This window comes from Uloborus diversus, chromosome 2, assembly GCF_026930045.1.
Source record: "Uloborus diversus isolate 005 chromosome 2, Udiv.v.3.1, whole genome shotgun sequence".
Lineage (NCBI taxonomy): Eukaryota > Metazoa > Arthropoda > Arachnida > Araneae > Uloboridae > Uloborus > Uloborus diversus.
In genome coordinates this window covers 2,554,646-2,579,082 of record NC_072732.1, presented here as the reverse complement: position 1 = coordinate 2,579,082, position 24,437 = coordinate 2,554,646, and the positions used below count along the sequence as shown (strand labels likewise).

The following is a 24,437-nucleotide window of genomic DNA, read 5'->3' as shown; positions in this document are numbered from 1 at the left end:
TCCTATCGTATAAAAAAACTGAGAATGATTATATCCTGCTAGCAAGTAATTTATAAAAGGATGTTGAATAAAATAATACTAACCAAAACTTGATCTTTTGATGGGCGATTCCTGAAAAAAATGTCCCGTGCATAACTCTAAGTCTTTATTTTTTCCAGCTAACCAGAGCTTTCAAAAATAATGCTATTGGGGAATAATACATGCTTTAATATACTATCAAAGCATAACAGTTAATCCCATATTTTATTCATAGTTACTTGAATTAAATAAAAAACTAAGCGTAATGCATGGGTAGTGATATAAAATACCCGAGTAATTTATTTTTAGGGGTAAATACCCAGGGTAAATACCCAAAATGGGTATTTATTTCAAAAATTTATATTCAACTAAAATACTTTTCAGTATGTATTCCACTATGTATAACCAACCATATACAAAACAATAAATTTTTGCCCAAAAATTGTATTTTGATCACATATTTAAAGAATTATTGTGGATGAAACAACTTAGCAATCTAATATGATATTCACATTAAATGTATTGGATATGCCTACTCAATGTTGATAGCCAAATTTTAGATATAAAAAATCATTCCACAAAAAGTAAAAAGCTTAACTGGTTACAAAAAACGCAAACATCATTTTTCTAAGGTCCTAGTCTTTTATAACCTAGTAATATGTCCCTGCATGACATCAAAATGTAACGAAATGTCAATAAAAATAGTTTGAATAAATTTTCATCACGAAGTACCGGAAAGCAAATGCAACTGAGCAAGGCAACAGAAAACAATATTTTGATTGATTTATTTATTTTGCTTAGTAATGTGAAAACTGTTTCTATATTTCTCACGTAATCACTTAAACAGCAGTAAAATAAATAAATAACAGCATAGTGTTAATAACTTCTCAGTTTATTCTTCCAAACATCCCTCATGCTTCCTTTTTTTTTCATTTTGGATATGACTAACCTAGATTGTGATTTTGAAATCCTGAAGTTCATCATTGAATTGCTTATACTTCTCTAAATTATGACATTGAAAAGAAAGATTCTCTTTGGTTCACAATAGGTTTTTTTCATAATTTCATGAAGTCTTTTAATAAAAAAATATTATGAACTGTGTAATACATATGTATGTATCAGTTTTACCAATTATTTCATATTAAGATTTAAAAAAAAAAAATTCCCATTCACTTTTTGCATTTTTTTTTTTGTAAAGTACCCAGTTTTTGGGTATTTACCCAAGCCTTGGGTAAATACCCAAAAAATATTTACCTACCCGCTGGGTATTTACCCGATCCACGTCACTATGCACGGGACATTTTTTCGAGAATCGCCCTGATGCCGAGCTAATGCGAAAGAACTTTGAAAAGAGGAAATGTCACCGTAGAATTTTGTGTTCTTTTCAGCGGCATCGTTTCATATCCAGCCACCATGAGCTTATTTACCAAACTGCGGTCTTCGAAGAAGTCCTCCAAGAAGGAGCAGGCTCCCTCAGAGATCGGGATTCCCTTCTCGGTGAAGCACAACATCCACGTGAAGATAAACCAGAGCACCGGATGCATGGAGGGGCTACCGGAGCCCTGGCTCAGGCTCCTGCAGCAGGCCAACATCAGGTGAGAACAAGAAATTCGTCTAGTTCGTCGGCTATAAACATATGAGACAGTGAGAAGCAAAGGGATGCAAGTTGCATACTTGCCAACTCTACTGTTTTTAACGATAGACTCCGGTTTTTTGCTCCCATTTCCCGATTTCCTGTTTTTTACGATTTTCTCCCGTTTTTTCAGTCAATCATCAAAAAGTTTCACTTTCTTCTCAATAGATGGCGCCCAATTCTAGTCTACCAATGTCAGGGAATAAGAAATTTTCCAATTTATAACACCGTTAGTAAAAATTAATTTTTTGGAAGCTTTCCACTGTGCATGTTCAACAAAGCACGCACTCTGCCAAAAATGGCAGCAGATTTCAATCTTTTTGCATCTTGAAACTATTTCAATTATTTTGAAAGTTTGAAGTTATTTTAACATGTGAAACCCTATACCTACTTATTATATATATTATTTTCATCATATATTGATTTTTTTTTCGGATTTTAGGAATTAAATTTTGGTTGCTACTTTTCTGGAAGAGACTGGGGAATGTACAGAACTTTAAGCAAGTTCACTACTTATTATTAGGGTTTTCCATTGCAGTATGTTTTTCTTGCTGCTACCAATTAGCTTACATCTGCGAAAAATCCCCATTTCACTTTGAATTTAGTATTCGTGTTATTTAAAAGCACAATTAATAATTATGTTGTGAAGATATGCCGATGGTGATACCTCTAGTGGAATCTCCGTTTTTTTTTTCTTCGAAGGTTGGCAAGTATGAAGTTGGTAAGTGCTGATTATCTCCAAAATTAAAAATTTGGAGATAATCAGCACAAATGGTTGGATAATCGCTCCTCTGTTTTGGGGCAAGAGATAGAACTAGTAGGTGCTGTTATGCAGCATGATTTAGAAAGACTTTGTAATGAAGTACCTCAACTTTGAAAGTGTTTTAAAAGAAACTTTTAAAAATGCACTTATAATCGTTTTGCTTTTCACTGCCTCATGTAAAAACAAAAGTGAAACACTTGCGTTTGTGGAGGAAGAATAAAATAGAAAATTGGCAAAATGAGTTGCGTGAATATACGATAAAATGCAGGTACCAATTTGAGGATTATTTCATTGATGAAGATGTGCACCTCAGGCTTTGATTTTTGATACTTTAATTAGTAAAAAAGTTATTCAATGTTTATGCATTTTTTTTTTTTTGCACTTTTTAGTACTTTTTACCTCACAGTCCCCAAATCAATTGCACCAGATAAATATTTTTCGTACTATAGTGTAGGAAATTTAAATTTAAATATGATGAATGAAAAATTTTCGAAAATTAAGCAATATTTGTATTTTTTATGAATTTTTTAAAAACCTTTATTTTGCATTTTTCTTGGGTTTAGTTTTTTTTTTTTTTAATAGAATAAATAAATGCAGGGTAAGTCTCAAAAGTTCAAGGTTATGGTCAGTTCGAGGTCCTTAAGTTATATTTTTAATCCTTTATAAAATTATTTAATCTGTGTGAATTAAATCCAAATAATGATTGAAATATAAAAATTGAATTTTTCTGCTATTGTAAAACTTCCTTCATTGCATTATAGTAAAGCGTCATCAATTATCATTACGTAGGTTTCGTGTTACAATCGTTGTTGTGATGTTGGTTCATATATAGAAGTTGTGCATTAGCACAGATATAAATATTTTGGCAAAAGTGGTCAGACTGGATTCAGTTACTGTCCAGTGGCATTTATTGGTTGCCTATAAGTTTACACACATAGATATGTTCAGATATCATTGAAAAAAAAAAAAAAAACTAATATCAAAATTCGTTTCAGGATAAATAAATGGAAATTTAGGTTAAAATCTGACAATTGTTCCCTTTTATTGTAGACTAGTGGTACCCCGCACGGCTTTGCACGTAATAGAAAAATTAAAAGGTCTTTTGGTTCGCCTCTATATTTACAAATAATGTATGGTGAATTTTCTCGCCAATCGGCTTGTGCCCATGTTATGGTTCCACGTTGTGATAATTTCGTAATTTACTCGTCCATCTTACGATAATTTTTTTCTTAAAATTGGAATAGAAAGAGAACAAAATTGAATTTTCGAAAAATTGATTTGAGGTGCACACTTCCATGCTACAAACTAGCTTTGTGCCAAATTTCATGAAAATCAGTCGAACGGTCTAGGTGTCATGCGCGTCACAGAGATCTGGACATAGAGACTTTCTGCTTTATTATTAGTAAAGAAGGAAGTAAAAAGCACACATCCTTATGTTATCTGAGTAGCGTAACATGCAAGTTGCTAAGACTTTTCCGAAGAGTCAGTTTTCAGTAATCCAAAGTGGCTTGAACCCCAATTACCTTGAATTTTCGAGACTCGACTGTAAATAAACTGTTTTAAAAATGTAAAAGCAGTCTTCAAAAATAAGTTATGTAATTTTCAATGCTGATAGCATTCTTGAATTTCTAACTGGTAGTCAAAAAGGCTACAAGTAAGCATATCATTGGCTTTTTGCTCAGGAAGCAGGGTTCAAAAATATGATATTTTCGAAAATATCGGATATTTTGATATATATCCGATATTTTCAACCAACACAAACTAAAGTCTTCAAAATAGTAAATACATCCTCAAATCACTCTTTACTTTCTTATTGTTAATACAATATGTAGACTTAAAATTAAGATTTCTTTTATTATTTATATCTAATATTTCATTTAATTTTTATCAATTTATTGGTGTTAATTTAACATTAGCTGTTGTACACATTTTTCTTCTGTGAGCAATTTTTACGCAGTTACATGATTCGGAAATAAAAAATATGCATTAGTCGGTGCAGAGTCATAAGACATTTTCTTTTTTTCTCACCAATGGTAAATATTTAATCAGGCACTTTTAATATGAATTAAAGCTGTTGCATTACTAATAATTTCATGAATATAAAATAAAAAAGAAATATCTTTGTTTAATGATGTATTAATACATCATAAAAAATAGTACATAACTTTTTGGTTATTTTTAATAATAAATGAACAGTGATAATATGATTAATTTTATTTTTACACTGAAAATACAATAGTTGAAAAAATAAATAGAAAAAATTTCAAAGTATCACGATATTTTAAAAATAAATATCGGATATATATCGTGATATTTATCATGATATGCAGTCGAACCTGTCTATCTCGAATTTTACGAGAGAAAAGAAAAATTCGAGATTTGGAGGTTTTGAGATCCAGAGGTTTTGAAATATTTAAAAAAAAAATAGATAATTGGGAGCAATGACTCGAAAGTAAAACTTTGGAAGCTACTTTACTAATCAACAATGTTCTCTTCCTCTCAGTTTCCGACTGTATATAATTGCCGGAAAACTTGCTTCTTGTGCATAAAGTTTTAATTCTGGAGGATTATGTGATTGCTAATATTAAGAAAAATGCTTTTTGTCTCCAAATTCCAGTTAATAAAGATCGTTGGGGATCGAATTCAAGAAAGACACTTTATTCGAAATTCGAGATATACAGGTTTTCAGAAAATTTCATTCGAGACAACATGGGGGGAAACATTAAATTAATACTTTATGTGCAGGGAAAATAAAAAACTTCGACATAGAGAAGTTTTCGAGATAGACAGGTTCTACATAAACAGGTTTGACTGTATATCGGCAAACCCTGTCAGGAAGCCTCTTGACTAATTTAGAGTTCAGGAGAAAGAAATGTTGTGTGTGGGTTTTTTGTGTGTGTGTTTGTATTTGACTAATCATGCGTATGTCATTATTCTCTTACCTTTGCAGCTCTTCTGAGCAGAGCCAGAATCCCACGGCCGTGCTGCAGGCTCTCAAGTATTACGTCCACTCCATCAAGAAGAAGCCCGGAGAGGTCAAGTTCATCACCACCACCAAGACGGTGGACGAAGAATCCAGGGAAATCGAAGACTCCATCACCGGTACGGAAACCTCAACTTTGCATGCGACCTCTTTTCAGTAACTCTTCGTTCGATCGCATTTGCATCAGTGCCAGGGTTTCCGCTACGGTCGCATTTTTCGCATAATGCGAAAACACTATCTGAATTGCGAAAATAAAGCAATGCATTTTTGCTTTTTTGCTCAAATAAAAAATAAATTAGTTTTTTGAAGAAAGAAGAAATGTATGATAATAGAGAGGAAGCGTGCATGGCGATAATCACTTTAATCTTTTTTAAATCTTAGCTGAGATGTTTAAACTACAATTAAGTTCAATCTTATTAATTAGTCTTATCCAGCATTATGTCCCCCCAAAGACTGCTTTATTAGGAGAAGGGGACTGCAACGTTCTAAACACTAATCATGTTTTCTTTTCTTATTTTATGTTTTAAAAAAATTGCTGTTGTACTTATTTCTTCAAGGATGTCACAAATGAAATATGAATTTTATTTTCAACTGGAGATGAAACACACTGAGGCGTATATAAATATATGAGAATGTGTAACATTTTAGCATTTTGCTAACATTTTCCCCTCAATTTTAGCTTTTATGCTAAAGAACTTTTGAACGCAGCTTAAACCCTGATCAGTGGGGGTAGTTAGTAAAGCTCATACTGTTTGACCACGGATTGCACGTAAGTCGGCAATCTGCCAAGTAAAGGCGATTCCATCTGAATGAATCTAGAAGGGGAGAAGGGAAAATAACGATGGGATTTCGATGCACGCGTTTTATAATGTCGCTAGAGCCTCATTCATTTATTGCATTCTCGAAAATAAAATTAATGGAAATAAAAATAGTTACCATGGGAACAACAAAAAGAAAATGCAATATTTTCATTCCGTTCAGGAACGTAAAAGCAAAATGGTAAGCTCAAGACTTTGTTGTGATTAAATAAATCAATTCGTTTTTGCCGTGAGAATATGGATCGAATCGACTTTAGATTTAAAAAATGTTGCTGTTTTTGCAATTTTTAGAATTTTATTTGCTCACCCATATGCAAAATGGCAACAGGAAAGAAATAAAAATTGCTGAATAACGTTATGTTAATTAACGTTTTAATTAATATCTCCGCTAATTAAAGTCGTACAATTATGAGATTGGTCCTATTGTTTTCTTTGGAAAATTTCAAATTGATCAGTATCTCGTTTGACTCCCGATTCGCAGTGGTTCTCGAGAAGATCGATCTTCAGACAGACAGACGGATGCGAACAGATTTTAATATTATAGTGGACTAGTGCCTTATTCATTTATTGCATTCTCAAAATTAAAATAAGGGAAAACAAAACTAGTTACCATGGAAACAACAAAAATGAAATAAAACATTTTCATTTTGTTCAGGAACGTAAAAGTAAAATGGTAAGCTCCAGACTTTGTTGTGAATAAATAAATCAATTCATGTTTGCCTTGAGAATATAGATCGAATATACTTTAGATTCAAAAAACGTTGCTGTGAGCCAATTTTCATTTTTACAAAACTAAGGCTACATAATAGAGAGGTAATAGTGCACATCTGAAACAAACCAACTAACACCCCTATAAACTAATAGATACGTCCATTTCCACCTATAAACTGGATATTAGTCTTTCCATGTAATCGATGGTCAAACAGTACATGGGCGCCCATATGCAAAATTTTAAGGGGAAGGGGACTCAGATATTTTCTTTATGGTTTAGTAGGATATTTTCCCCGTGGAAACCGATTTTAGTACAAATTAGGGTTATTAAAGTTTGACGTTTTTAATAACTTATTTATTAATGTCTAGAGAAGAAACGTTTTTACATTTTTGTGAAGAAAAATTTACTAAAAGCAAGGAAGTTCTAATTTCTAGGCAGGGGGGGGGGGGGGGCTTGAGCCCCCACTTGCCCCCCTATATTGACGCCAATGGTAAAGCTCAAGGCTAAGAATTCTGAAAAGTAGACACTAGCTGCCAAAGTCATGAACAGGGTTCGTACGCTCCGGGAATTCCGGGAAAACCGGGAATTGTCAGGGAAAATAACACTGTCAAAAATGTCAGGGAAAAGTCAGGGAGTTTTCAAATTTTGTCCTCCAAATTTTTTTTTCCATTTTTTTTCCCAAGGAATTAAGTACCATGAGATCTAGTCTTCGTTTTTATTGTGATTTCACGAAAAAAATTGTAAATTTTTATCTAAACCGACGCTGGCACTTAAAAACTGCGATCGAGAAATGAACGTTTTTTTTTTTTTTTTTTTTTTTTTTTTCACAACGAAAAATGCGCCAAAAGAGCGAAGATTTTCTTGCATGGAGTCAGTGAGGGGAACGCATTTCTTTCTACTGCCTAAAGTTTTAGATGGGTTGCCACAACATTCTATTCGGTTCAGGGTTCGTACGCTCCGGGAAAACTTGGAATTATCATGGAAAATGACATAGTCAAAAATGTCAGGGAATTTTCCAAATGTGTCCCCAAAATTTTTCTTTTCCCAATTTTTTCCCAGGGAATTTGGTTTTATGAGATCTAATCTTCATTTTTATCGATGTATTTAAAAAAAATTGTAACAATTTTAAAGCAATGAAAAAAGTGGCGACCCAAAAAATCTTCAGCAGCCGCCATTTTTGGCTCTCAGTAGTTCCCAAGGGGAAAAAAATCAGGTGAACAGCAATTATGCACGAACTCAAAAGGAGAGAAGACAATTTACTGCTTCGGAAGCACAACCTGTAGATGGGAAGGTCGATCGGGGAAAATAGTTTTTTTTTTTGATCGGAAAATCATTTCAGCTACGTGTGAAACGTAGTCGCCATCTTTGGTCATTCACAAGATGGATGTAGATACGATCCTAAAATGCCTAAGTTTCTAAAAACAAAGCAGAATTGGATGTTTTCTTTAATTGAAAACTGATGAAAATAACAAAAAATGGTCTACAAATTGTTTTTCTATTGTTATTTAAAATAATTTTTTTGAGAAATGAAAAAAAATTGTTCTTAAAACTTAATCTTATCCTCATTGCCTCGGACGCAAATGTGATAAAAACTTTTCAATGAATTGTAGTTTCATGAAGATTAATTATTTTTTAATTGTCTTCATGCGACAAATTAAAAAAGTTATTTCTTATTTTCGGGCATAGCCGCCATATTTGGTCATTCCCAAGATGGAAGTATGCAAGACTTTTTAAGTGCCTAAGTTCCCGAAAACGGCATTGGATGTTAATTGCAATGCAAACTATTGAAAACAACACAAATTGTGCCTTTTTTTCCGGATAATTTGTAATTATTTTCTGGAAAAATGCAAAATTTAATCTTCATAACATTTTTTTGTTTTAATTGATTTAGACTCTTATGTGCTAAATACTGACTATTTTGCTTTTATTGTATCCTTTTAAGGATTATTAATTATTTATTACTACTTTTATACTACAAATCCAAAAATCTACTTATTATTTTAAATTTTTCACTTTGTCGCCATATTTGATCGTTTGCACAATGGAAGTAGACTTAAACTTCCAGAAACAGAATTGGATGTTTATATCAATGAGTAACATTGAAAATAACATTAAAATGTGCAAAAAGTTGTGAATTTTTGAAAATTAACTAATACTTTCTGGAAAAGAAAATTTGAAATTTTAATGTAAGCGTCCTTTAATATGTGAAAAAAAAAAGATTATTGGCATTGGCCTATGATCGGCGGATGTTGATTTTTGTTACTATGCATTACATGGTATGCCAATTGATGCAACAAGTTAATCATATTTATACTAAAATTTAGCTTTGCATTTTGCTCAATATGTTTTGTGTAACCTACTTATAAGAAAATAAAAAGTATTGTAAACCAAAAGTGGATGCTAAAAGGTTGCTGCAGGACTACAGCAAAACGCTATAATATTATGCGTGACATCAAAAAAACGCTAAAATAAGTTGAAAGTACTCTGTTTTCAACAAATAGTAAGCAAATTAAAACAATTTTGAACAAAATGTTTAAAAAAAACTTAAAATTTTGACAGAGAAAACAAAGGAAAAAAAATCCAAGTTTTTTTTTTTTTAATTCTAAGGGGAGAAGTTTCAGTTCTTCTGCATTGCTACTTTAAACAATTTTAATTATTTTGAAAATATTACTATTTAAACTTAAATTTTTAATGAAGCGAGTAACCTGGAATTTTCTAAAAAACAACCTGGAAAACCTGGAAAAGTCAGGGAACTTTTTTTAACCAAAAGTGTATGAACCCTGATGAAAAATAGTAGTCACTTTAGCACTTTCGGTAGCCCTTTATTTGAAAGAAAAAGTCTGGTACACAGAAAGTAAATGATTTATTTGCTCTTAATAACAACAGTAAAATAAAAGATTCTGGTACTTGACAAAGACAGCAAACAAAAGTCTTTGAATATATTTTTCAATGTAAAGCTTTTAGCATACAACAAAAAGAAATAGTTTACATACGTTCAAATAGTGCCATTGCAAGCAATATGTAACTACATGAAAGAACTTTGACTTTGGTTTATTTACAGTAGAAGACAGTTATATATAGTTGAAAAGTTTTTTTGCGTATGGTAATAAATAAGGTATCAAATTGTTCAGAATTAAATTATGCATAACATATATTTTTTCCAGAAATTCAAACATTTTGAAGGTTAAGGGTCCTTAGAACTCTTAAATTCTCCATAATGCAAAAGCAGTTTCCTTAAATTCCAGCTTCCTTTTATTGCGACATCTAATTTCAAACCGAGCTGTTATTTTCTCTATTTATGAGGTTTTAATTGTCAGTGTTTCCATTTAAAAACATCTGGATGAATTAAATAATTTTTTTTTTTAATTTCATTTCTCAGCTGCTGACGGCCATTTAGCTACACCTGTAAATATATCACTACCAGATCTGGTTGAGAAAGAATCAGTCCAAGACAAAGAGGTATTACCTTTTTTAATAATACATTTTGAAGTTTTAGCTCGTGATCTTAAATGCAATTTAATCGCAATGTTTCGGATTTCTGGCACATGATATGTCATGGTTCTGCAAAGAATCTTTTGCTATTACAGTTTTCAACGTCCTCATTACTTCTTTATAAAACTGAAAATAAATGAGATTATTAAAATGAACTGTATTATATTAAGTTACTAGCTGTACCCGACGTGCATTGCTACGCCAACAAAAAAAATCCATCATTATACTGATTTTCATGACAATCGGTTGAACGGGGCAGAAGTGGCTACTCTGCAGTGCCACCTGGTGGCGAGTGGCTTCAATGAGCCTATTATGCACCTTCTCCGTGGAAAAATACATATCTATAGCCATTTTCATAATCATCGGTCCAGGTATCCAGTGACTCTACTCAAATTTTGTACTCACGCAGTTTGCAAGACTAAAAATATCAAATAGAAAAAGTTTTAAATCCCCCCGTAGCATGAAAAGCCATAAAACAATAAAGAAAGAATTTATTTGTTCAAAGTCAAGAAAAATGGCTTCTTATCAATGAGATCTTTCACGCGAATTCATTTCTGCAACCGATCATTTTATTCGTATTTATCAAATGGATTGTGACTTAAATTGGAATAAAAAAGGAACGATCGATTGGATTTTTTCGATCTGGTCTATAAACATTCCCAGTACCAAAAATAACAAACGGTGAAAGTTTCAGCCAAATCTGTCGGGTAGTTTTTGAGTTCATGGATGACATACAGACAAACATTCATTTTTATATATATAGATTAAGCAAAATGTAAAAATTAGTATTGAAGCCTCTGCTTCTTAATTATTTAAAGCCACTGCTTGGTTTTCTGCCAGATATATCGGCAAGCAGAAAGAACGTTTTGTTAGTTTTTCTAACAACTGCTGTTGCCCTTATAAAACAATAAATGAAATTAAACATTTCATGTAGGTGAGTATTTCTTGAAAAAGTACCAAACACTATCTAATAATACACCAATCAGTAGAGCCATACCCAGGATATACTTCTTAATTCAAATAACTTGTACTTTGTTGTAATATGAATTGTTTGTATTAAATAATTTCAACTTAAAGCAATTTAGCATGAAATATTCTGTTTCAATCTAAAAATCTATGTATGGATATTGTTACAAGTTTGTTCAGGGTTGCCATAAATACCTCAGGCTAACTTTAAAAAAAAAAGGGAAAATACAAGAAATTCAAAAATCAACAAGGGAAAAAAAGGGAAAATCCAGGGAATTTTGAAAATTTCCTTACATGCCTGGAAAGTGCAGGGAATTTTACTTTTTTTTAAACATTGATGTTGCAAAAATCAATGGCAAAATACTCAAATTACAAAATAGTAATAATAATAACAATAAGATGAATAAATGAAATAAAATATCGTAATTGAACTTTAAAGGTTTTTTTTTTTTTGAAATAAATGTTAAGATGACTATCATTAAAGCAAAAATTATTTTGTGTTTTATTTGACATGCATTTTGAATTTCATGCCAGTTAATTTAGCATGAGATAAGTCATCAGTATTCTATTTTCTGCTTTTTTTTTTGTTTCTTTTCCTTAAAGGTTTAGCAATGAATGTAAGTTTTTTTTTTTAAATAAAAAGAAATGCATAAATTTCAGTCACTGTGCTATTTATTTTAGTTTTAATGATTTCTTTAATTCCCTTCATTTTCTTTATTGATTTTACCCCCCCCCCCCCAAATTCAAAATTATCCGGCTAATAGTGTTCTTATACAAATATCAGCGCCGTTTGACTTTTTTTAGGTATAGCTCTGTTATTTCCAACTCACTGCATTGCAAATCGAGGAGTTGCTCGCTATTCTCCCTGATTTTTTGAAATAATCGGCTCTAATTGAAAATTTAGCCTTTTCTCATGCTATTTTCGATCATCCTTTGGTTTTTTTCATTTGCGGTTGTTTTCTTTTTTGCAAACTTTACACGCATAAATGAAAATTATGCATGCCCTTAAGGGGTTACAGTACCTCAAAAATGATGAAACGATCAAGAAAAGTTTTATTGCTTATTTCAAAACTAAAAACTATTCTGAACACAGGGGAAAGTTTCATTGCTTTAGTTCAAACATTAAAAAAGTTATGAGTGGTTTTAGGACATGCTCGCTATGTGTTCTTATGCAAAAGAAACACTTTAAATTGCTTTTTCTCAATGATGGTTTTTTTTTTTTGTGTTTTCATGTCATTAGAATCCCTAAGGATTTTTTTCTATCAAAGATACAGCTTTAAAGTAAAACTTTTTGTAATTGGGATAACCTATTTGACAGAACTGCATTGGATAAGCATTTTGTAAATTACTCAAATGTTCAGAGCATGTTAAATCTTTGAAAACCAAATTTAAAATAAAAAAAAAACTTTGATTTTTTACATAATTAATCACAGAAAATTTTCTAATAAACTCATAAGCAAATGGATGCACAGATTTTTAGAGATGATTATAGTGATCCTTTAGCAAAAAACATTTTTTAAAAAAAAGCAAAAATAAAAAAACCTTAGGGATTTTAAAAAATTGAAGTTTTTCTCAATTTTTTGAATTTTTTTTAAAAAAAAGGCAATATTTTTAAATTTTTAAAATAATTATTGATTACAAAATAAGTATGCATGTTATGGTTTCAAAGAAATATAAAATTTACTTAAACTTAAAAAAAATGTTTGAAAGGTACTTAAAACCATAAAAGGGGTACCTTTTTAGGTACCCCTTAAAATGTCTTAAGAGTTGAATCTGAATCACCGATTGTGAGTGATTGCTGGCAAGATGAAATCTTTTCTTATAATACTGCATATCCATATGGGGAAAACACAGACATAGGGAATTTTACCCCCAGAATTGAGTGGCAACCCAGTTATTTCAAACATTTAATCTTTTGATATTTGGAGAGGCTCCCTTTTTCAAAGGAGCAAATGATACTTGATTCTTTAACATTCTTTCAATTTAGAGCCAAAAATGAGAGTTAGCAAGACCTTAATCAGGGCCCAATACAGGCTGATTTTGCTGCCGTTTTTCGGTACCTTCACAAAAGTCTTGTTTTGAAATCGGTACTTTCACAAAAATTGAGTAATAACATCAGTGGCTTCACAAAAACATCGAAAATGTCACAAAAATTCACATTTTAAAATATAAAATTTGTTTCTCTGTTTAAAACAAAATTTACGCATAAAATAAAATTCTAAGCAGGTTTATATGAACAATCGCTTAAATTGCAACCTTTTTGTGTTATTTTAACTCATTTTTAGCTGTTTCTCGCCAAAGTGTGTTTATGCAATATTATCGCAATCTTTCAACATCTGTTTTGGGGAACCGTTTCTCTCATAATTTCCAATATTGTACACAGTACATAGCCCATTAAGCTGAAATTACGATGGTATTTTTGGTACATCTTAGGTTTTTAGCTACCCCCCCCCTCCCCAAACAACAAAACCTGTTAAAAATAATACTAGATGACATTTACACTTTTCAAACTAAAATTTCACTTGTTCGACTTCTCTTTTACAAAAATGAGGATGCCTCTAAAAGTTCACAAAAACAATGCTGATAAAAAAAATACTTTCACAAAAATAGAATGATGCAATACTTTCACAAAAATAGGTAGTGAGAAAAATATCCTGGATTGGCCCCTGTTAATAAATGTGTAAAAAATTCTCGTATTTTGCATTTTTATTGGACACGATCGTTTATACCGAATCTTATCCAATCAGGTGAACGACGAACTGGACAAGGTGGTCAAGGAATTGGAGACTTTGGAGACCGCTGAAGTTCCGAGCCAGACGACGGTCCTCAGGAGGAAGCCGGAGAGAAAGAAACTGTCGGACGAAGAAGTCATGAAGAACCTCAGTGAGTGATCCCCGATTTAACAGAAACAGGGTTTAAGGGGAGAAACCCGTTTAAGAGGCTGAAATTTTAGTGTTGATTTTGTGCGATTAGATTATATCCACGAAGTTATCGCACCGATGACTCATTTAATTAGTGCCCTTTTGAGTTGCAGATTGCAGTTGGAGTCCTTTGCAGAAAACAATTCCAACAACTACAAAACGTCAGCGGTAGCACGACTATAAATATTAGTGAATCTTCCATACGAACAATTAAAAGTCGAATCAAAAAGATATTAGTAAAAGTTCAGAACTTTGTTTCCCACACACAATATTGAAGCTTGCAGAGTAGTGTTAATTATTTATATTATATGTGACAATATAATATAAATAATGCACGAATCCAGATTTCCCCAATTCCCTTCCAACTTTTCCCCAAAAAGCGAGGTTTTCTACCAAAATTCCCCAAATGCAAAAATTATTTTTCCACTAATATTTTCAGAAAATGAATCGACTTTCCTCTAATATTTTTGTCTCTTGAAAATTTTTTTTTCCTCAAATAGCCAAATTTTCTTATAAAATTCCCCAACTTTTTTTTCGGCTCATTTTCACTTTTTTTTGTCTTCTTTTTCTTTATATCTTTCTTTGTCTTTATCTTCTTTACTATTAATGAAGCTGAAAGTCTTTCTGTCTGGCTAATATTTTTCTAAATTTTATATATATATAATTAAATAACTTTAATATATATAATTAAATAACAGCAGCATTTAGAGACCGTCCAAGTGTCTGTAGTTGGAATCAAGAAATGATGTAAAAGATGGAGAAAAATTTTGAAAATAAGTTTTGTTTTGAGGATAGGGATATAATTTATCTCCCAACTAAGGTCTATACTTCTTTTTCAGTAAAACACATGTGTTAAATTTTGTTATTTTCTCATATTTTTTTCTTTTTTTTCTTAAAAAAATTCCTACAATCACAAGGCTTTGGGAGGGGCCATGGCCCCCCTCTAGATCTGCTCCTGAACACACACACCAACTAAATAAATAAATGAAATGAAATATAAACAGAATTAAATAAAATAAAAAAAAATACTTTGATTTAAGAATAAATTGATAAATAAATTTTCAAAAAATTTAAAATCCTCTAAAAATTTTGATGGCGCAATAATCCCCCCGCCCCTTGTGGACACCCCTGCTTTGTTTTTCTCAAACTTTTGCAAAAAATTGTCCGTCTTTGGGGGTGGAAAGTTTGGTTTCTACATATAATACTAACTTTTGACTAGTAGGGGAACATAGGGCAAAATGAAATAGTGAAATATTTACTCTGCTTTTAGCTCCACCTATCTGGTATTATAGCTATGATTCCAGTCAAAAAAAAAAAAAAAAAAAAAAAAAAAAATCTGCCAAAAAATAAAAACATTTGTTCATACAGGCAATTTTAGAAAAACTGATAGTCATATTGTAATATTTTGTAGTAAGTTAAAAATTAATTTTGTTACTATAAAATGATAAAGCTCTTGTTATTAACATTTTAAGCATTCATTGAGACCTCCTAATATTCAATGCAGCATTAATTTAGTTGATATTAAGTTTATTTGTATTTCAAATAAATAGTAAAAATATTCAAGTCCATACAGGGCAAAGTGAAATAGGTTGTTTCATTTATTAATTAATTCATATACATTCATTTATTTGGTATTTCACTTATGGTATTCATTCGTTCTTTTATTTTCTTTTTCATTCATTCTTTTACTTAATCATTTATTTTTGTTCATATATTGATTTATTCATTTAATTATTTGTTTATTGTTTCATTATCTTTTGATTTATTCATTCAACCTTTTATTTACTGATTTTTTTAATCAAAAATATATTTTATAGTTAAATATAAAATATTTCATAAGAAAAATATTTTATTTTTCACTTTTCCCCATGAAAAAAAAGTGAAAATTTTCAACTTCTTTTTGAAGACTCAGATTGACTGCCGAAACTAAAAAATACTGTTTCATCGCAAGTTTTATTATAAAATACAATGTTCTTTATGTAGTGTAATTTTCGAAACAATTTTCCGATTTTTTTCATTTTGAAAAATCTCGGTGATCTTAACCATTTCACTTTTCCCCACATTCCCCCTACTTTCTTTTTTTTTCTCATCGGTGTTCCAAAAACAAAAAGATGAAAATTATTTCGTTTCTAATGCATTGTAAGAAAATAATGTTAGGATTAAACGTAAGCTAAATTTGGCAAACGATAACTAAACGAGCTGATGTGTGCATCACATGACTTCCTTTTACGCCAATTTAATGATAATAGCGCCTTGGAGTAAGCAGGGAACACTAAATATTTTCACCCCTAGTTTCTTGCGAACCGAAGCAAAAAAAAAAAGTTTTACACAGATTTCTTTCTCCATTATTGTGGCAATTTAAATGTGCTTCAGTGGTTAAGTCTTTAAAAAAACCAACATTGGCGGAATTAAAACCAGATTTAAAAATTTAAAAAAATCGCCAAATTGACGGCAAAACTTGGCGGAATTCTCAGAATAAACAAGTGTTTTTTCCCCATGTTTGGAGAATGTGTAGACCAGGGTTGGGTTTTTTGCCGGCAAAAAGGCATTTTGGGACAGTGGAAAAAACCATGGCAAAAATGGAAAAAAACAACAGAAACCTAATTGCAAATAGAGTGGCATTATATTGTTAATCAAGAAATAGTGACAATATAATATAAATAATGCACTTTAATATTTTAGTTATGTCTCTCCATGTTACTTCTAGTTTATAAGGTGAAAAATAAATTAAAAACAAATGACAAATGTTGGATTGTAAAACTTAAGATTTTAAATGTTTGCTAAAACAATTTTTTCGGAATGAGCCAACTTTTATTTCTTTTATTTTATAGTTGCATCTTGATTAAGTATACTTTATATAGATATTTAGTATTCTGTAAAAAATACTATAATAAACAAGCTAAATACATTTTCATTGTACGTTAATTATTTGTCTCAGATGTTACGAACTGAAATTTTATGTTAAGGTTTAAAAATTTAAAAGTAAAAATGCTCCATAACTTTAAAAGTAAGATAAACCTTAATTTTTTTTAAACTTTAAAAATAATTAAATTAAAATTTTATCAAAATCTTTTCATGCTTTTACTTTTATATAAAAAGGAAAAAAAAAACTGTCCGTAAGTTGTTATCACAAAATCTATTTTTGCCGGGCGGTAAAAACCGTGGTTTTTTCCGCCCCCCGGCAAAAACTTGCCAACCCTGTTTGCAGATAAAGTTAACAAAATGCCTAATCGAGAGTATGATGGCAAACGGCCAACTCGGCTAACCATGAAACTAAAATACGGCACCTTAAAAGAGAGAGAGGGAAAGACTGAGCTACCGAAGCAACATACATAGCCAGCCATGGCGCCCTTTTCTTGTCTACCAATGTCAGGGAATAAGAATTTTTCCAATTAATAACGCATTTTGATAAAATTAATTTTTTGGAAGCTTACCACTGTGCATGTTCAACGAAACACGTGCTTTGCCGAAAATGGCAGCAGATTTCAATCCTTTTGCATCTTGGAAATATTTCAATTATTTTGGAAGTTTGAAGTTATTTTAACATGAGCTACCCTATACCTACTTAACTTATATTTTATTTTCATTATATATTGATTTTTTTTTCGGATTTTAGTATTAAATTTTTTAGCTACTTTTTTGGTAGAGACTGGGGAATGTACAAAACTTTAAGCAAATTCACTCCTTGTTTTTTAGTTTTTCCTTTGTAGTCTATTTTTCTTACTGCTACTAATTAGCTTACATCTGTGAAAAATCCCCATTACACTTTAAATTTAGTATTCATGTTATTTAAAAGCATAATTTTATAATTCTGTTGCAAAGATATGTTGCTGGTGAATCGCCTATGTACTTGTAGTGGAATCTCCTGTTTTTCTTTCTTTGAAGGTTGGCAAGTATGCACCTCTTCAGATCTTGCATCTTTTTTTTTTCTTTGAGCAAGAAAGTGAAAACACATTTTGCTTCTTCGTTTTCTTAATTTAGGCAGTATTTGCATATTTTGCAAAAGATGGCGGATACCCTGAACAGAAATATCGAACATATTCACTTCCGACCACTCCATCAGCGAACATGTCAAAGCTGTTTAATGAACCCTATTCAAATCATCGGGTGGCAGTTAGCAGTGTTAACAGGGTTGCCAGGCCACAGGGAAACCTGAAGAAACGGGGAAAACACAGAGAATTCAAAAATTTCCTCAAAAACCTGGAAAATACAGGGAATTTTTTTTCCTTCTTAAATTAAAGTTACAAAAATCAATTCTCAAATATATAAACTACCAAAAATTAAATAAATAGTAATAATTATGATGAGAATATTAATAAATTTCAGAAATAAAATAAAATAAAAATGGTCATTTTGCTTGAAAGTTTTTTTTTTTTTTTTTTAAAAGTAACTATTAAAACATTCATCATAAAAATAGAATCTTGAATTTGATGATAATTTAGAGTGTATGAAATGAGTCGTCAATTATCATTGTTCTGGGTCACTTATACACTTTAAGGTCCATGGCTAAGAGAAGTTTTTTTTTTTTTTTGAATAAAAAGTTGAATCTATTCAACCACCATGCTATTATTTCAGTTATTATGAATTCTTATTTATTTAGAAATTTGTGTTTCGTTTTTTTACCCTGTGGTGAAATGATCAAGATATTAATGTTCTTTTCCAAATAATCAGTGCTCGCTCGTTTGTAATGTTTTATTTTCATACAGGGAAAACACAGGGAATTTTTTTTCCAAAATTGCGTGGCAACCCTGGTTAAAATCCTATCACGATGAAATTGGAATGCTCCACAACGAGATTAACGCATTTTAAATGGCATCCCTTCGTTTTATTGGAACCTCTTAGGCATCATAAATACTGTATAGATGTCCTTTCACTGTGAACTTAACAGAAATGTTACGCAGTAATTATCACAGATTCAAGCTGGCTGTCAACATGCAGGGGTGATTGTGTTCCGGTATTTCACCGAATTTCCGGTATTTTCGGACGTATTTCCGTTATTTTCATGTCCGAAAATACCGGAATTATGTTCTTTTTTTGTTATGCTTTTATCTCCCTACCTCCGCAATCGTTTTAAATTATATAATACTCATCAAATATACCTGCAAGAGCCTTAAGATGAAAAATGTCAAGATCATTTGTATAACACCAGCTCAAAAGTAACTTTGTAATCCATTAAAAATTTAATTAAATGTACCACACTATTTTGACTCAGAACTATTTAAAACTATGGCAAAGGTGCACTTAAGTAATAGGGGCCAAAGATTACCCCCCCCCCCATTCTCGCTTTGAAACTTTCAGGTATTTTGTGATGAACTCACAATCACCCCTGTATGTGTATGATTTGATAGCATTGGGGTGAGAAACTAATTTCTGATAGAGGTACTCATTAGTATTTTTTCTGAATGCCCTTGGAGATTCTTCGAGTGAAAAAATATCCTCTTTATTTTGTCTGTAAGCATTGCAGTTGACTGAAAAATTATCTTGAAGGAATACTGTATTGAATGTTGTTTTTATTGTATTGAGAATTTTATGTCTTAAAATTGCACTCATCTTTTGCAGAAACCATCGTTTCATCCGGTGATCCGCAGAAAAAATACTCCCTCGTGAAAAAAATTGGATCCGGGTACGTGTATCAGTTTTCTGAAATAATTCATAATAAAACTCTTCCATCAATTTAAATTAACACTTACGCATGCAGTTGGTGTTGGTCACTAAAATCAGATTGATGTTCATAAAAAGTGAGATCTAAATCATGTTTTGATTTCGTTTAAGAAAAATCAGTCATTGGAGATGGTCAAGTGTATTTGTGTAGTGAAACAATAAATTACAGCATGATTTGGAAGTATAAACATTAAAATATCTTTTAAATTTTGGTCATGCAGTTGATCTAGTTTGAAACGCATACGCTTTAACTTCGATTTGACGATTCCCTGATTTAACGATTTCTTCAATTTAATGATGCATTTCACTGGTCTGGATTTAACTGCATTGAATGTATGTGCTCCTCAATTTAACCACATCGTTGATTTAACATCAGCTTCAGCGTTAGAAATTACTGCTGGTCCACTGGTCCCAGACCAGTAAAACCTGCTTCGGACCACCATAAAAAAAATAATTGGTATTCCTTGAGACCACCAACCGCTATCTTATTTTTTATCACACTCTGCTAGAAAAAATTCAAAAGCATTTGCCTAGCCAATGTTTAGCTATTTATTAGTCAAACCTTTGGTTGACTTCTTTTACAATTAAGATTTTTTCTTTTTCAAAAGTTTTATAGAACTTAAAGTCACACGTGAACATTTTACTCAATATTTTGCACACTTGGACGGGAAAATAACGTCCTGAAACTAAGTAAAAATGATCAAATTAAATTCAAATTTTTGGTTGCCTATTTTAAGGGTTGTTTAATGAAATTTGTTTTCAGACCGTATGCTTGGCAGATTTAAATGATTATTGCCAAACTTTGCCAAACAAAAATTTAAAATTTTTAAAAATTCAAGTACATTAAAAAATCCTCATCAGTAGAAAAATGTGCTTATCTGTTTTGGATTGTTATTTAATATTAAGTGTTCACATTGTTATTTAATATTATGGTTACCATTTTGAACAGTTAAGTCTTTTATTTAATGTTTAATCAATGAGCTAAAAATGAAACAGTTATATTTAAAAAAAACTTAATAAATGTAATCATCATAAAGTGTAAATAATTTTTGGCATAAACATATTTAGCGTTTAATTTAAAGCGGACCAGTGAGGTTGTTTGAGGACCAGTACATATTCATGTTGACTGGGCCGAAGCACCAGTAGGATTTTTTACTGATTTCTAACGCTGAGCTTTTTCTAGTCCCTTTACAATCATTAAATCCCGATTATACTGCGTGCACATAAAATTGTAAAAAGAAAAGCTGCAACTAGAAGGTTCTCTTCCGCCTTCATACAGGAGTTTAGTAAGACCTCATTTGGAGTTTGCTGTGCAGTTTTGGTCGCCTTATCTGAGGAAAGATATTTCTGTATTAGAAAAGGTTCAAAGGAGGGTAACTAGACTAGCAAGGGGACTTTCAGATTTAGACTATGATACTAGACTTAATAGGCTTAATATGTATAGCCTGGAGCAAAGGAGAGTCAGAGGGGACATGATTCAGTTGCTTAAATTTATCAGAATAAATGATAATGGATTAAATTTTTTCACCGAAAGCAGGACGAGGGGTCATTGCTGTAAGGGGAGTCAGTACCCTAAATACTTTCAAAAATTTGATTTGTTGATTTTTATATGTTTTGAAGCTCCATTTCAATACCTTTTCAATGATACAAATTTCTTGATCGTGCTCATATTAGAAGTAAGTTAAAATAAACTTTAAAAAAATTTAAACGCATGTTGATAAGGTATGATTTTTCCCTTTAAATTGCAATATCTCGAAATGGTATTTTTGAAACTCAATGTTCCTTTCTCCCAGAAACTAAACTGTGTTAGGCTTTGAAATTTTTACCACCTATTCCATACATCTAACTGCATATACTGAAGTAAACTTTTTCTCATATTCGGAAATTATTTTTTTATAGAGCTGATTTTGTGTGGCAAAATGGCATTTTTTGAAAAAAATACAGTGACTTACTCATTAGAATTAAAAAAAAAAAAAAACCTAAGCTTCCTTTCTGTAAAATGTTACTTCAGTATAAAGAAAACAATCTATTTAAGGTACAGAAAAAACTTCATAAATGTACCTTAAATAGATTTTCAGAAAAAGGTACATGAACCTGTGCAAATTGACATTGACGGTATAGGGGGTACTGAGACTTCCTTTAAGCTATTTAAAGCTCAGGCTAATCTGGAAATAAGGAAAAACTACTACAGTCAGACCTCGATATAGGGTCACCCGCTTATAAGGTCACCCCGCATATAAGGTCACTTTTCTAAAGTCCCGGCCCACCGAATAGGAATTCTATGTCATGTATTATCGGATATATGGTCAGGTCATAATACATTAATCGCTTATAAGGTCATTTTTGTCAGATTTCTTTGAATGATTTCAGTGATTCACTTCCGAGAATTCACCGCGATATACGATCCTGAAAAAGTGAAAAGTCGTTTTTCCTATTAGCGTAGCAGGTAGTGCGCAGAATGCAGTAGCAAGTGAGCATTACGAAAGTGATACTAAAATATGAAGCATATTGCGGGCACTCAGCGTGCACATATTGCACTCTTTTACCAGTCATGAGAAGCTGAAGAAATTTTCAGAAAATAATTTAAAACCATTTTGTTTAAATTAAAGGAAAAAAAAACCACATTAGTCCTGTATTAATGAAAATTTTCAGTAAGCTAAGTTGGACATCAGTTGTTTGCTTGGGGATATTCGAATGCAGCTTTACTCTCAATGAAAGTTTTAAATAATAATTTCAAAATATCTTATTGATTCCAAAAAGTTAAATTGGTTCAAATCAATTTAACTGTAATCACCTAATTAACTGATAGTTTTGAACGTATTAAATTCTGAAGTGATTTAATGAATTTAATGTTTATTTATCAATGAATATATATGAATCGGTTATAAATTCAGTTTTGTGAAGTCACGAGGAGTGACCTTATATCGAGTTCAGACTGTACTTTAGTAGGGTTGTGGGCACTTGGAATAGCTTACCGGAAGAGGCGGTCATGAGCAAGGGGGTGGATAGCTTTAAGAGGGCCATTGATCTTCATTAGGGACCAATAAATTGACTACGACCAGCCTAGTTGGGCCAAGGGCCTGTTGCTTGTCGTCACATTTGCATTGTATTGCATTGTAAATATCAAATATTGTATTGTTTTCAAAAAATAATTGGTATTGAGTTTGCAAGAGTTTGATCTGCTGTAAAAGCACTTATTCTTGTGCTTATGGACCACGAGTGATGTTCTAACCCTGATTCTAGGGCTTCGGGGATGGTGTACACTTAATTAGGCTTAATGTGTATAGCCTGGAGCAAAGGAGAGTCGAAGGGGACATGATTCAGCTGTTTAAATTTATCAAAATGAATGATGTTAATGGATTAAATTTTTGCGGGGAAAGCAGGACAAGGGGGCATTGTTTTAAGCTACTCAAATCTCAGGCTAACCTGGAAATAAGAAAAAACGACTACTTTAGTAGGGTTGTGGGCACTCGGAACAGCTTACCGGAAGAGGCGGTCATGAGCAAGGGGGTGGATAGCTTTAAGAGAGCCATTGTTCTTCGTTGAGGACTAATAAATTGACTAGGACCAGCCTATACTCAATTCAACGAGAGCTGATAGAGGAAGTAAACAAAGAGGGTTACTACTTTCATGGCTTACTCGCCCGATTGGCAATGCTGTTCGCATTGAAAGCGCGGACTTTTCGCTTATCTGATTGGCGCTGTTTTCAATCATCCCAGCGCCAAGCAGACAGCGGTAACGCCAATTGTCACGTTGCTTTGTTTACGTCCACTATCAGCTCTCGCTAAATGGACTATAGTTGGGCCGAGAGCCTGTTGCTGGTCGTCACATTTGCATTGTATTGCATTGTAAATATCAAATATTGTATTGTTTTCAAAAAATAATAGGTATAGCTTGACCACGAAAAGAAGGCGGATGACCTGGAAGCAAAAACAGCATTTGTATCATTTGTAATACGAGGCGTGTTTTTAAAGTAAGTTCCGTTTTTATATAAAAAAGGAACGAGTACAGATAGAGCTAAGTAATTTAGTGCACAAAAATCTACCACCCTTACGCTATTTTTCGACATTGCTCCCGTGATTTTCCGAGCATTTGTCATAGCGTGGTACAGGTTTTTGTATATGTATTCATGCAAAGTTGTCGCCCGTTTAGTCAACCATGAGGACTCTTACAGGTCTTTAGGTGAACTTTTTTGAACATCCTACAGTTTATCCCAACCTTGCTCGCAGCATCTTTCATTTGTTTCGGCATCTAAAGTCTTTCCAAGGTGGTCTGTGGCACAACAGCAATAATGAGCTCAGAGAACATGTTATCCCATGGCTGACTACACGGGCGGCAATTATCTACGAATAGGTATACAAAAACCTGTACCACGCTATGACAAATGCTTGGAAAATCACGGGAGCAATGTCAAAAAATAGCGTAAGGGTGGTAGATTTTTGTGCAATTAATTTCTTTGCTCTATCTGTA

The 24,437-nt window shown here is 32.0% G+C and overlaps 1 protein-coding gene across 1 annotated transcript in view; it reads left to right on the top strand.

Moving 5' to 3' along the window:
• The first annotated feature begins 1,431 nt into the window (after window positions 1-1,431).
• LOC129217746 (serine/threonine-protein kinase PAK 1-like) overlaps window positions 1,432-24,437 on the top strand; it is a 42,978-nt gene continuing 19,972 nt past the window's right edge. The window contains exons 1-5 of the mRNA XM_054852085.1: window positions 1,432-1,613; window positions 5,365-5,516; window positions 10,307-10,386; window positions 14,133-14,268; window positions 19,866-19,929. Coding sequence (XP_054708060.1) covers window positions 1,432-1,613; window positions 5,365-5,516; window positions 10,307-10,386; window positions 14,133-14,268; window positions 19,866-19,929 — 614 coding nt within the window. The remainder of the gene's footprint in view (window positions 1,614-5,364; window positions 5,517-10,306; window positions 10,387-14,132; window positions 14,269-19,865; window positions 19,930-24,437) is intronic.